Below are 14,195 nucleotides of genomic sequence, written 5' to 3'. Positions count from 1 at the left end.
GCTCATAGCCGGACTGAGGAGAGGTACCGAGCCCTGCCACGTCGTCCCGAGCAGTCAAAGGATGATGGGCCTGCCCCCCCCCCCCCCCGGTGACCACCACCTCATCCTAGTCACTCCTCCAGGGTCCTGAGCAGGGCATTGCTCCCCTGCCCCCCACATCAGACACCCATCCCCGCTGGCCCCCGCCTGCTCACTGACCCTCACAGACACAGGCGGGAGAGGCAAGCAACGAGCAAAGTGTCGAGTCAGCCGGAGAGAGAGGCCTGCTGGTTTTATTTCAGAGTGGAGGCGAAGGAAGGAAGCAAATGAGCTAAGGCAAACTGAAATCAATGTTGACACTCTAAGGCCCCATAAGGACACGCCCGGGGGGTAGGGGGACAAGGAGGCAGGCCACGGGGCTAAGAGGGTCCCGTGGGGGGGGTGGTAGCGGGTGAACTGAGGGCGCAGCAGCAGATGTCTCAGTGTGGTCTTCCCTGGCTGATTTCGAATGCTGCTCATCTCCATCCGTGCCGAGTCATCCACCAAGGCTGCTTCTCTAAAATATGTTTCCTGAAAATAGAGAGACAGCAAGAGAAAACCAAGCGCCCTGAGTCATCGGCAAAGGGAGGGGACTCCAGAAGTCACAGGGGCATTGTCCCCTTGTGTTTTAAGTGACTTTTGGGGTGTTGTCCTGCTTTCCAGAAATCAGAGCACCACACTGGGGTGGGGTGCACGCCTGCCCTCCCCCCCACCTCTTCTCTAGTCCCCCACCCCCACCCCTCCCTGACATTTCTAAATAGGAGTTTTGAGGGAGGTGAAAAGGCTTGAAAGGCAGGGCCACGCCACAATAGATGAAAGAGCGTGTTGATGAATTTTTTATTAACTTCAGCCCACAGCTTCCTCAAAGCCAGTTCCCAGGACTATAACATCCACATGCTTTTGAACTTGAACTTTATCCCTCCGCTTTCCCTTTCATCGTGTTTCAGCAGGATTATTGCAGCGCGCCCACTCCGTTCAGCTTCCCCGACCATGCACTGTCCCCTCCACAGTCCGGGGGTGGGAGGTCACCCTTAGAAACTCGAGTGGGACTTTCACTCCTTGCATCAGACCATCCTGGCCTCTTTGAGCTGGTCCCGACTCCCTACAACAGAGTCAAAAGGGAGCTTTAAATATGGCCCTGTGCTCAAGCTCCTGTCAGGCTAAATAAATCGAGATGGGGAGAGAGACACAGCACTGGTCATTTAAAAAAGCTCAAAGGGAACTCAGACATACAGCCCGGGATTAGAACCCCTGGACTAAATGAGGAGAAAGAGAGAAGTCTCCTCTCTTCTGTCTAAAGCTATTTAATAAGTACAAAGGAAGACAAGAACTCATAAATCACCCTGGACACGCTGATATAATAACTGGAACTGGCAAGTCAATGGATGCTAACATCACGGGGTTGTGGGGGACATGGTCCTCAAATATCCACGTGTCCCCCAGATCAGTTACAATCCACCAAGGGGGAAGAGAAAACTTTCTGTTGGACTTGATTGATCCACCTTCATGGAGTTACTCACCCCGGAATGACGCAGAGTGGCACCAGCTTACATCAGCCACTTCTCCAGTGACCAAAGGTAAACAGAGCACCCATCACGTAGAGTTCTTGCCTCCAGTATTCGCCAAGAATCTAACCTGAAGACTTGATTATGGGCTTCCTGCACCACCTCTGCAGGAAGTGGGTAGAGGAGGGGGCACGAAGGAGGCCCCCCACTGGCGTCTGGAACGACGGCATCCCTCCAAGGCACAGGACTCCCAGGGAAGCTGTGTGAGCAGGAGAGATTCGGGTCGGTTTAACTTAAAATTGGTGTGTGTGGACCTTATTCCCAGAGTGTTCTGGCTCCGTCATAAAGGGTTTCTTGGGCAGACAGGTTGCTGCCCAAGGAGCCTTGTAGTATGAGGCCCTGGTTTTGATTCCCAGCACTAGCTGGGATCCTGAGCACTGCCAGGTGTGGCCCTTACAACTGCTTTTAAGAGAGTCTCAGGAACCACTAAAAGTGAGCTGGGAGGTGTTCTGGCTCCAGGTCTGGGCTGCATGGCCCTGCTCTTTAAAACAAGCAGAGTCTCACGACAGATGACTCTGACAGGTAGCGTCTTAACCACTCCCACTCCCCTCCTTACCTTGAATAGCCCATAAAATGCAAGTTAGAGTCAGGCCTTCTTCGTGTGCTCTTCAGTTCAGGCCCTGGGAATAGACATTAGAATCCAGTGACTGTCAGGAAGGGAGGGAACTTCCAACTACAGTCTATTATAGACCCACTCCATTGGTCTGTCTGTCCGTCCATACATCTATCTAAGCCACCTATTCATCCATCACCCTCAATCCATCTGTCACATAACTAACCAGTCAACCATGTATCAATCTATTCATCCCCCTCCGTCACACCACCAACCAACCAATCAACAGTCTAGGTGTCCATCCACTCCTCCATCATCACATAACTAATCAGCCAACCATCTCACCATCTTTTCATCTACATAACCATCCAGCCATCTAGTCATTCATTCATCTGAATATCCAAGGGAAATGTGCAAATAATTGTAGAAGCAGTGATGTACTGGTACAAGTTCAGTCCCTGCCGACCTGGAGTGGGGAGTAAAGCCATGGTGTGTGTGGTGTAAATATTTCCATCACTCAAGATACTCACATGATGCACCAATACAGGGCCATGAAAATATGCAAAGTAGCCTCCTGTTATAGATTCTTTCTTTTTTTTTTTTTGCTTTTTGGGTCACACCCAGCGATGCCCAGGGGTTACTCCTGGCTTTGCACTCAGGAATTACTCCTGGCAGTGCTCGGGGGACCATATGGGATGCCGGGGATTGAACCCAGGTCGGCCGCATGCAAGGCAAACGCCCTACCCGCTGTGCTATCGCTCCGGCCCCTCCTGTTATAGATTATTTCTACCATATAGCTACAGGTAACTTCAAGATCGGAAATTATAAAGTCTAATATATTAATTTTTAAATTATGCATTGAATATTATTTTTAAGATAACGTAACTGAAAGTTTAATTTCTAACAACTGTTGCATTTTGTAAACAGAATGCAAAATCCTTGAAGTCTCAGGACTGTTTTCCAAAACGTTTGGACCAGTTGACAATCCTACTAGCAGTGAATGTGGGTCCATTTCTCCCCACAGCCACACCAACACTGGATGTTTTCGTCACTTGTGCCAGTATCACTAGTGTGAAAGGACATCTCATAGTCTGTTTTTCTAGAGTCTGTGTTCACTTGCCCTGAAGAGACTATCCATCTTCCAGCCACTTTCAGTTTCGAGTGGAAGAGGGTTTGGGGATTTTGTGTCTGTGGCTGACACCCGGAGAGTGGGCACTACAAGCATATCAATGTGTGCCTCCCATGAAGCATTCTGCGCTGAGTGAGGGCCAGCAGGTAGAGTCCCAGTTGCTCAAGGTGTGGGAGAGGGCAGGGTGCCCTAGTGGAGAAATGCCTGGTTTCCAGGGCAGGGTGACAGGTGGGGTAGGGGACACTCCCTGGGGCAGGACTCAGGAAACCACAGAGCTTGTTCATCCCGAGAGTACTCACCTGTCACCCACTCATAGGTGACATTTAAGTGTGTGTGTGGAGGGCAGACGGGGAGGAGGATATAGGGCTCCGAAAACACTTTCCTAGGGGTTATCATACTTACTTTTCAGTGTCCCAGGAGAAGAGGCAAGAAGGACTTAGGAGCATCTGGTGTACCAAGGAGCTCAGGGAGGCACCACCTTGCACCTGTGAGTTAACCTCTGCTTCCCAAGCCCTGATGCCTCTTTGGGCTTCCCTCAAGGCTCCCTTGAGGGAGCTGATGATGTGTTAAGAACCGCAGTCACGTGACCTTGCTTTCCCAGGATCCAGCTGGTACTGAGGACAGAACACAGATTCCATGACAGGTGTCTCTCATGTGTGTCTCGTCTCTGTCTCCCATACCAGCCTGCACTGCCAGGCTCCACATGAAGCCAGTCTCAGCCTCCCAGGCTGAAAGTGGCCAGGAAGTCTTAGAAGGAGCAGAGGTCTGGCCTGCAACAAAACGAGGTTCTGGATACAAGCTGCACTTATTCCCTTAATCCACACACTTCTGGGTTGTCGAGTGTTGGGGGGGAATCCACTGAATCATATCATGCTTTGACTTGCTGAGATGTTATGGGGGGATGCTGTAGTTTCGGTTTTCTGTGGAGGGGGCATGGGGGGTTCACATCTGTGGTGCTCAGGGGCTATTCCTGGTGTGGTGCTCAGGGATTGCTCCCACTGGGACTCGGGGACCATGTGGTATGTGAACTCAGGGCTTCACACAGCCAAGGCAAATTTTCTACCACTGAACCCCATCCTGGTCCAGGATGCTGTCAAATTTTTTTTTTAGGCACATATACAAGAGACATGTCTTCAAAAACTGTTGGGAGCCCATTCGACGTAGCTGTGCGGGACGCAGCAAAAAAAAAAAAAACATAAGCTTTCCAAAGGCAAAACCATTAAGCCCACACAAAGATGACAGTCTCCGAAATGAAAGCAGAGCCTGGAAATGCTATTGTTACATCGCTTTTATTTAGAGAACTAGGGCAGCCAGAGAGAAAGTGAAAAACTCAAAACCTCCCAGTATGTTTTCTTGGTGGTAATGTTCACCAAAGACAGGGGTGAATTTAGCTGTAGGTGGCCCGACGGTACCTGTGACGGGTGGGAGGTGGGTGGCTCCAACTCTAGCACTGCTTGTCTTTGTTATGAAGGCAATGAACAATCACTAGTTGCCTGTGGTGAGGTAAACATGAGCAAAGAGAAAAGGCACCTGAATCCCAGTCCCCAGACTGGCCCACGCAAGCAGTCTCGGGCAGCAGAGTGGAAGTTTCAGTGCAGACGTCCTCAGAGGCCCACAAGCCCAGCATAACGGCCGTCTGCAGGCCCTGGCTGTAACGGCATCCCCGTCAGGAGCCCGCTCTCCCCGCCTGGCCAGGGAGCTCCTCCTGGGGGGTGAAGCACAGGTGCCCTGCTGGGCTTCCTGGGAAGGGTTCACCGTGCAGTTGCAAGGTCATGGTCACTGGTGAGCCAGCAGGGGAAGCATGTGAACAGATGTCCTCAAAATAAGAAAAGACAAAGTCATGCTATTTGCTGCTACGTGGATGGACCTGGAGAGTATCGTGCTGAGGGAAGTGAGGAGACAGACAGAGAAGGATCACTCTCACATGTGGCATATAACAGAGCATCGCTGGGGACCAACAAATGCCCAAAGGCGACAGGAACTGAGAACTGCTCTTCAGTAGGAAGCTTATTGGACGGGGGCTGGAGGGGAGCAATGGGACAATGGAGGGAAGTGGACATTCCGCTGGAGGGTGTGATGCCGGGATGTTTTATGCATGAAACCACACCATTAACAGTATTAATGGTTCCCAAAATCAAAATTTTTTTTAATGACTGTGAAGAAATTTTGCTTGGCTTTTGTCCATTTCAATCAACCAGTTTATAATTCTGTCCTTAGAATAACAAAATAAACTTATGACTAGAGAATCTTCAATTATTGACATTAATGCCATTATGTATATATGTAATGCATATGTATATATATATATCCATGATATGTGTGTACATATATACATATTTATATAAAATGGAAAAAATAAAATGCAAAACTATTTAGGTTGTGTGCCTAAAATTCTCTAGCATGTTACCGAGAGTATCTTGCCCGCATGGCAGAGCCTGGCAAGCTACCCATGGCGTATTCAATATGACAAAAACATTAACAACAAGACTCACAATGGAGATGTTACTGGTGCCCGCTTGAGCAAATCGATGAGCAACGGGATGACAGTGACAGTTACCCACTATTTTTCCCCATTGAAATCATTATTACTTAAATGTATTTGTATTGAAATGCATAGCTTTTTAAAGGAACTGAATGACTATAGAAGAATAGCATTTTTAATATATCCACATACACACATTAAAAAAAATAATTAAAAAAACAGAATGACCCTATACATCATTTATTTGCATTTGTACCTCATCATACATTGAAGCATTTCCCAAAGCATTAAATATTTTTCAAAAATATGGTTTTTAATGTCTAAAGTATTCCCTTCTATGTATGCAACATCCATTATTTATCTACTTCCCATTCAAAACCGCTTTCAACTCTTTTCTATTAAAAAAATGCTGATAAACAATGACTCTGTTTACAGTCCTCAATTTTTTACTTGGAATAAATTTGAGAATATGAGTTACCTTCATGAGGCCTTCATGAATATGACTGATAGTATATATAAATGCCGGGAGACAGTGCTTGGCACACAACATTGAATAATCGGTAGCTCCAACCAGGAAATCAAGCACCTAAGCGAAGAGGCCAGTTGTATGGGGGCCAGAGTGTGGACAGCAGTGACCCCAGCCCACTGGGGCTGATGATACGGAACAGGCCACGGGACGGAGGACGAGAGGGGAGGGGTGCTTTTTGCTCTCAGGGGTGGGTGGGCCTGCAATGTGCAGAATGAAACAGGTCCTCACTTGGAATCGGGACGCCTGGCTGTCCCTCGTTGTCCCTTGTGACCTTCTCACACAAGCCCTCAGCACTGCACGCCCCCCCACCCCCCGGCACAGAGCCGTGTTGTAGCTGTACTCCCCTCCCGATCCAGAGAGCTTCCCGTGGCAGGGCACTGTGCTCAGAGCACAGCCTAGATCGTGTTCTCTAAATGATTTATTAGCTACTCTCGTTCATGGCGAAAATCATTTTTAAAATGGAAATAAGCAGAGAACCTAGCAACATGGCTTCCCGAAGGAGCTCCCTGGACGACACAGGATGGACCCCTAGCAGCTTCCTGTTTGCAGGTGACTCACATTACACCTCCTTCTGGAGTGGGGGGGGTGGGATGGAGCCCCCTCAAGCAGCTCTCTGGGGAGGGGGGGCACTCCCAGCAATACTCAGCCAGCCACGCCCATCGCTGTGCTAGGCCCTGAGAATTCAGCCTGGCTGGGGCCATGCTGCACTGAGACCAGCACGGCTACCCCGGCAATGCTCGGGGGGCTCCGGGCCAGGCCCAGTGAGGCTCAAGAGGCTTGGAGGCATTAGAGATAGAATCCAGGGCCGAGTGAAGGCAAGGCATGTGTCTAACCCCTGTCCTACCTTCCCAACAACCCTCCCCCACCCCCACCCCACCACCACACACACTGGACAATTCTTTAAAGGAACAAATCAAGAAATGACACCCTAATTTCTCCATGATGCAACAAGAAAGTCACCAGGCTAGTTTTTCAGAGATGAAAAAGCTGATGAGCTGAGGGTAGCACCCCCCTTCCCAGCTAGCTACCTGGGGGTGGGGGGGCTGCAGGGTGGACCACTCCGGTGCCTGTCTGCTAACTCTGTGCTCTAGAATGGCAGATTTGATTTGATTTGGTTTCTGGGCACAGACTGGTCAATGCAGAGCTGTCCTGGATGAAGCCGGGGCACTGAGGGTCTGGAATGCAGTTGTGGGCAGAGAACACTGAGAGGGGCCCGTAGCGAGACCTCTCGAGAGAGACGCTGTCTCCCCTCCTCTACCAGCAGGAGCTTCCGGGGACGAGCGTGTGCCTCCCTTCCCCGCGGGCTGGAGGCTCAGGCTCAGCCCTGGCTCTCTTGTCCAGAGCCTTCTAGGAGCTTCAGCGGCCCCACTGTTCCCAATGGAAGGCTTCCCACTGGAAACCAACTTCTATTTGGTCCCCAGACGGCAGAGTCTTAAAGAGATTCTTTAAGAGATTCTTTGGGAACTGAAAACGAGGGGGTGGGCTGCCTGTCTTTTCTTCTTTGCCAATGCTTGGCCCCAGGCACCTGGAGATTTCCTGTCTCCCTGTCTCCCTGTCTGTCTGTCTGTCTGTCTGTCATGCTGCCCATAAGGACAGCGCTGCTGGCCACCACCAAAAACTGAGAACGCAGAACCCCAGGGTTGGAAAGTTGTAGCACCCAGACGCTCCCCACAGTGGCTCTTTTGGGGTTCACCGTGGGGCCGGTTTCAGAGGTCTCTTCCCCTCCCCTACCCCCCACCCTCAGGCTCTGGGGCCAGGCACGGCCCTAGGCCTCGGGGATGGGGGTGTTGCAGTTCCCGTGGTAGATCTTGACGTGGCCCTCGCACCGGAAGTAGGCGTCGAAGACGTCGCTGTAGCCGTGGTCCCTCCACCAGGTGCACAGCTGCCGGTTCCAGGTGCAGTCGAGCACGTGGAAGAGCTCCGGGTGCTCCATGCCGATCATGGTGAAGAAGTCCTGGTCCCCGAGGTGGCCGCGGAAGTGGTACTTGTCGGCCAGTCGCTGCACCTGCCCGGGCTCCAGCAGGTGGCCGTAGAGCGAGGACTGGCGCATGGCCTCCAGGTTCAGCAGCATCACCCCGCTGTTGAAGCCAGGGAGCCCGTCGGGCGGGGGACCCCCGACCTGGGTCTTGGGGTTCTCCTGGCGGAACTGCCAGAACGTGTGCCTGGGAGGAGGGAGAGGGCACAGGTCAGCTTGGAGCAGGGCGCTGCTGGCGGCTGGGTCTCCACCACCGCCGGGGGGGGGCGGGGAGGGGACATTCCACTCACTTCACAGGCCGAAATGAAGACAGTGTGTCTCCTACCACCAGCAAGTGGCAGACCTTGGGCTTGACCCAAGTTCATGTTCTGCCCACCCTGCTCTGCCATGGCAAGTTACCACTGTCCTCTCACGCCACACTGCACAGCCCGGGTGGTTACAGAAGAAGTGAAGGAGACACCTGGGTGATGCTGTAAGCAGGAAACTGATTGGTCTTTAGCCAGGCAATCTGATTGGTCTTTATCTAGGAGGTCTGATGGGGTGGTCTATGTAAAACTCAAACTGATTGGTTTTCACACACTTGTTCACATCAGTGATAACCAATCGGAAACAGGAGCGCATATATGTGAAGTATAGAAGCACAGTATATAAGCGCTGCTGGAACTAGTGACCCTAGAAAAGAAGGAAGCTACCCAGGAGCTGCTGGGGGCTTCTCAATAGGGCGCTGTTGACTTTTTGCGAGCTGTACCCCTAAGAATGCAGAAGCTGTTTGCACGACTTCTCCAGGTTCTTCCCTCACCATCCTATTCACGCCTCATGACCCCTGGAATAAGGGGTGCTTTCTGAGATAATACACGACGTTCCCACAGAGGAAACTGAGGCATGGAGTGGGTGTCGCAGAGCTGGTGATCGGCAGATGCAGCCACCAGGAGTCAGGTCTCAGAGTTCACATCATTCCGTGTGTTTAGGGGCCACTCCTGACCTTGGCCAGGGACCACCAGGGCCTCAACGGTGAGGCAAGTGCTCTCCAACTGAGCCACATCTTAAGATTTCAACAATCTATGCCTAAAACTATTTCTTTTTAAATTTGACAATAAACTAGGAAATGAGTTGGAATTTTATAGCTGTGAATAATCCCTTAGAACCTGGCAAACAGTGAACTCTTAATTTGAAGATTCTGTCTGTTGATAGTTGGAAATAGGAAAAAGACCCTTTTGAAATGGACCATTAGGGGCTGGAGTGATAGCACAGCAGGTAGGGCATTTGCGTTGCACGTGGCCTATCTGGGTTCGAGTCCCAGCATCCCATATGGTCCCCTGAGTACCGCCAGGGGTAATTCCTGAGTGCAGAGCCAGGAGTGACCCTTGTGCATCACTCGGTCATCACTGTGCATCACTGTGATCCAGAAAAAAAAAATGGACCATTCTCCTCTCTTTTTTTGCTTTTTGGTCACACCCGGCGATGCACAGGGATTATTCCTGGTTCATACACTCAGGAATTACTCCTGGCGGTGCTCAGGGGACCATATGGGATGCTGGAAATCAAACCTGGGTCAGCCGCATGCAAGGCAAATGCCCTGCCCACTGTGCTATTACTCCAGCCCCTCTCCTCTCCTTTTAAAATCTGCTTCTAGGGGCCAGAGTACAGTGGGTAAGGCAATTGTGTTGCACGTGGTCAACCCAGATTTGGTCCCTGGCATTCGTATGGTCCTTCGAGCACTGCTAGGAGTAATTCCTGGGTGCTGGCTGAGCCAGGAATAACCCCAAAGCTTTGCCAGATGTGGCTCAAAAATAAAAGCAAACAAAATCTGTTTTTATTTTTAAGCAGTCTTTTAAAACAAGTGAAGTGGGAAAAAATAAATAGTTAAGAAGGTGTTTGGGGCTGCAGAACTCTGGGCCTTTTGAATTAGTTCATATTTCATTAGTGACAGGGTTTTTTTTTTTTTTTTAAGAACATTATTCCAACTCAATACCCCTATTGCAAACCACAACACCCAATTGGAGAGAGAGAGATCAAAAGGGAGTACCCTGCCACAGAGACAGGGTGGGGTGGGGGTGATAGGATTGGGGGGGGGAAGGATACTGGGTTTATTGGTGATGGAGAACGGGCACTGGTGAAGGGATGTGTTTGTGAACATTGTATGAGGGAAAAACAAGTTCTAACATATGTGAATCTGTATCTGTATCCTCATGATGATTCACTAATTAAAGAATAAAATAAAAAAATTATAAAAAAAAGAACATTAGGGCCATCTTTTCCAATTTTGTATTATTTGTATGTTGTCTATATCAAAAATACCACATTTTATTAAAATGTTTTTTTTATTACATGGAGGTGTGTTGGGGAGGGGGCAGGGGGGATATAAGCAATCTAGCAGAGCTTTCACCCTGGCCTTTGTGATCCTGAAAGGGAGAGGAGAGATCCAAGCAGGGTGATCAGTGCTGAGGATGGCCTGGGATAGAGGCAGCCACAGCGCACTGGCTGAAACAAACTCTTTTTCTGCTTTAAAATAAGCCTCATTGGAGAATGGACACTGGTGGAGGGATGGGCTCTCGAACATTGCATGAGGGTAAAACAAGCATGAAAATGTGCGAATCTGTAACTGTACCACTGTGACTCACTAATTAAAAACTCAATAAATTATTTAAAAAAAAATAAAATAAGCCTCATTCCCGAGGAGCCCCTCCAAGCCTATTGCTGCATGGCTCGTTTGGGAGCAGAGCAGAGGGGTCCTGATGTGGACGAGTTCAGCAGGGACTCCACCTTCTACTTTGGGGGTGTGGTCCCAGGTGGTTCGCAGGAGCCCCACTGACAGCCAGTGGTTCAGCAGAAGGACTGGAAGGTTCTATGTGCTCAGCCCTGCAGGGGCTACCTGGGCCACACTCGGCAGTGCTTGGGGCCTCCAGGAATGCCCTGGGGTATGTTCATGGACTCTGCAGTGTCTGTCGGGATTCCCAAAAGCAAAAAAAAGGAGGGTGGAGTCATACACACGCCTAAGGGTTCCAGCCACAGAGCGAAGAGTGCACGGGGGTGTGGAACGTGGGTTCCCAGAGCACCTGGAAGCAGGAAGTCAAGACTCCAGAACGGAACCCCTGTAGCTGCAGAGACCTCTGGGAAATGGGGAAATCGGGAGCACAGGAAACGGAAACAGCTCGTGAGGCCCCTGGCTACCCTGCCAAGCGGCCCGAGCCTGCGGGTTGTCACCTCCCAGGGTCCCTCTCTCTAGCAGCTCCGAGCCCCTGGGGGGAGCGCACAGAGAAACCCAGACCCCTCACACAACCCCCTTGGCTCCAAACCCAAAGTGCAGGGCTCTGTTGAGAGTTGGTCAGGGGCTGGGCCATGCAGGGTGCCGAGGACACCAGGTGAACAGGGGACCCCTGTCTGGGGGTGCCGTTCAGGGTGTGCCCGCCAGGGCCCCGGGCAGCAGCAGCTCCAGCAGACGCGGAAACCCTCTGGCTTCCTCTGAGGGGGGACACAGGGTCTTGGCCGGGACACAACCTTTTCTCCAAAGCTGTGTGTGTGTGTGTGTGTGTGGCCGGGACACAACCTTTTCTCCAAAGCTCTGTGTGTGTGTGTGTGTGTGTGTGTGTGTGTGTGTGTGTGGCCGGGACACAACCTTTTCTCCAAAGCTCTGTGTGTGTGTGTGTGTGTGTGTGTTATGTGTGTGTGCGCGCGCGCACACGTACGCATTATTCCAGCACTCAAAAGCCTCCTGCAGAGAAAAAGGTCGTGCTGGTCATCCAGAGTTCAAACCGGGGAGAAAACAAGGCCTTTTGTGGGTCCCTGCAGGATGGGTTGGAGGCACAGACTCGGGGGGGGGGGGGCGGCGGAGACTTGGCCCAGATGGATACAGATGGACACGGATGGGTTCCCTGGGCCGAGGCCTCTGCTGGCCCCCGAGGCGCCCTCAGCGGCTGCAGCTGGGGCCGGGCTGGCAGAAAGGAGAGAGGGCTGCGTGCAGAGCCCATTCAGAGCGTGGGGCTCCTCTGCACGGGTCCCCTGGGGTGGGCCTGGCGCTGGCCTCATGCTTGCGGGCCCTCAGTGCCTCCCGCTGGGGGAAAAGAGGTACCCGGAAGGCGGGGACAGGGCCCCCAGCCCACGCCTTCACCTCTGCCTCCTGCAGCCCGTCAGCTCTTTCTGCTTCCTGCAGGCAGCCCGGGCTGAGACCGAACCAGCCGCTGTGTCTAAACAGCCCATCCGAGCACCCAGGGCCTGGCCTTGAGCCTGCCCAAACAACCAGCTCCCCCGGGACCGCCCAGCGCCCCCACACAGCTGGCTTCATCCCGGGCCAGGCTGTTGTCCTCTGCTCCTCTCAAAGACAGGGAGGGAGCAAGTGCCCCCGAACCGTCTCCTCCTGGCAGCCGCCACCCCCTCCCGAAGGTGCCGGGCTGGATGGAGAAGCAGCATGTCTGGGGGTGGGGGGGGGAACAAGAGGCGCAACTCATCCCAGAGGACCCCCTCTGCGCCCCGGCCCTCAGAGCTCGGGCGCCTCCGGGACCTCCAAGCTCGCTGGGTGGGAGGAGTGGGGGGCGGCTCAGGTGACCCCCTGCCCTGTGAGCTCCAGCGGGCTGCCTCTCCCCACAGGGGGTCCTGCAGCCTGGTCATGGGAAGCCTGGGCGATGCCAGGGGAGAGGCCAGCAGGCGTGAGCGGGCGACTGTTTGCACCGCAGAGGCCGGCACGCTTATTCATCCAAGAGGTGCTGACCGAGACCCACCGTGCACGGAGGGCCCATGCCCTTGGGGTCAGCACTGCTGAAGACAACCTGGGGTTCTCCCCCACAGGGCTCAGGGTGGGGAGGGGCGTGGGGGGGGGACACAGACCAGCGGACAGCCACAGTCTGGTGCTGAGATGGGACGACCCCACACTTGGGAACTTGGCATGCCCCCGAAGGAGGCTCCTTCAGTCCGAGGTGGGGTGAGGGACCGGGAGAGAGACCGGGACCGCCCCGGGAGGAAAGTCTGAGGAGGGGACACTGACCTGGAGGCTGAGTGTCTCCCGGGTACTAAAGGCGGGTCACCAGAGGTGAGGCTGGGACGGAGAAGGCAGGGCACGGAGCAGACAGGCGCGGTGGGGCAGGGAGAAGGAAATCGGGGATTTGGGAGCGACTCCACGGGTGCTTGTTGGCTGACCTCGGGAGGAGGGTGTGTGCTGGGGAGGAGGGTGTGTGCTGGGGAGGAGGGTGCGTGCTGGGGAGGAGGGTGCATGCTTGGGAGGAGGGTGCATGCCGGGGAGGAGGGTGCATGCTGAGGAGGAGGGTATGTGCTGGGGAGGAGGGTGCGTGCCGGGGAGGAAGGTGCATGCCTGGGAGGAAGGTGCATGGTCAGGAGGAAGACACACGCTCAGGCGGAGGTTTCTGTCCTGAGTGCTGGGTGCCGGACATGCGGCTGCAGCCACTCCCCCCCCCCCCATGCTGAGTTTGGTGCTGCTGGCCCAGCGCCCTGCTGGCCCCCTCCCACCAGACCCCCCAGGCGATGGCTACCCGACAGGCCTTCTCCGACAGACCAGCTGCCGCTCACTGGTTCTGGAGCTGAGCGTCCCTGTGTGCACACGCTCTTCCTGCCTGCATGTCCCCAACCCCCTGCCGGGCTGGGGGGACTGTGAGGAACCAGACACGGGCCAGCGTGTCCTGAGGACACGACACATTCCCTTTCCAGATGACCGGGAGCAAACCCATCTGTCTTCTGCTCCTTCCAGACATGCCCACAGCCCCTTGCCCTTTCTCACGACCCTGCCCCTTCTGCACGGGGGAAGACAGCATGCCCCCTGCGCCCCACCCTGCCCACCGGAATGGAAGATCCCCCCCTTAGGCGCCTCGGGTCGCTTGGCTCCAGTCTCTCCCACCCACCCTCCAGCAGGCTCGCTGGGGTCCCACCAACTGGGGTGCTCCCTGTGAAAGCAGCAACCAACTGAGGCTGCCTTGCCCGGTGCACAGGTCTGCAGAAA

General features: G+C 53.4%; 1 protein-coding gene and 1 long non-coding RNA gene across 2 annotated transcripts in view; both read right to left on the bottom strand.

Moving 5' to 3' along the window:
- Positions 1 to 295: 295 nt before the first annotated feature.
- LOC129402348 (uncharacterized) lies at positions 296 to 3,486 on the bottom strand. Its single transcript, XR_008628637.1, has 3 exons — positions 2,140 to 3,486; positions 1,539 to 1,782; positions 296 to 549 (listed from the first exon to the last, which is right to left on the bottom strand). It is a non-coding gene; the product is annotated as an uncharacterized LOC129402348 (long non-coding RNA).
- A 1,897-nt stretch (positions 3,487 to 5,383) lies between these two features.
- XXYLT1 (xyloside xylosyltransferase 1) overlaps positions 5,384 to 14,195 on the bottom strand; it is an 89,976-nt gene continuing 81,164 nt past the window's right edge. Inside the window, exon 4 of the mRNA XM_004603240.2 lies at positions 5,384 to 8,438. Coding sequence (XP_004603297.1) covers positions 8,042 to 8,438 — 397 coding nt within the window. The 3' untranslated portion in view covers positions 5,384 to 8,041. The remainder of the gene's footprint in view (positions 8,439 to 14,195) is intronic.

Source organism: Sorex araneus, chromosome 2 (assembly GCF_027595985.1).
Source record: "Sorex araneus isolate mSorAra2 chromosome 2, mSorAra2.pri, whole genome shotgun sequence".
Taxonomy (NCBI): domain Eukaryota; kingdom Metazoa; phylum Chordata; class Mammalia; order Eulipotyphla; family Soricidae; genus Sorex; species Sorex araneus.
This window is presented reverse-complemented; position numbering and strand designations above follow the sequence as displayed.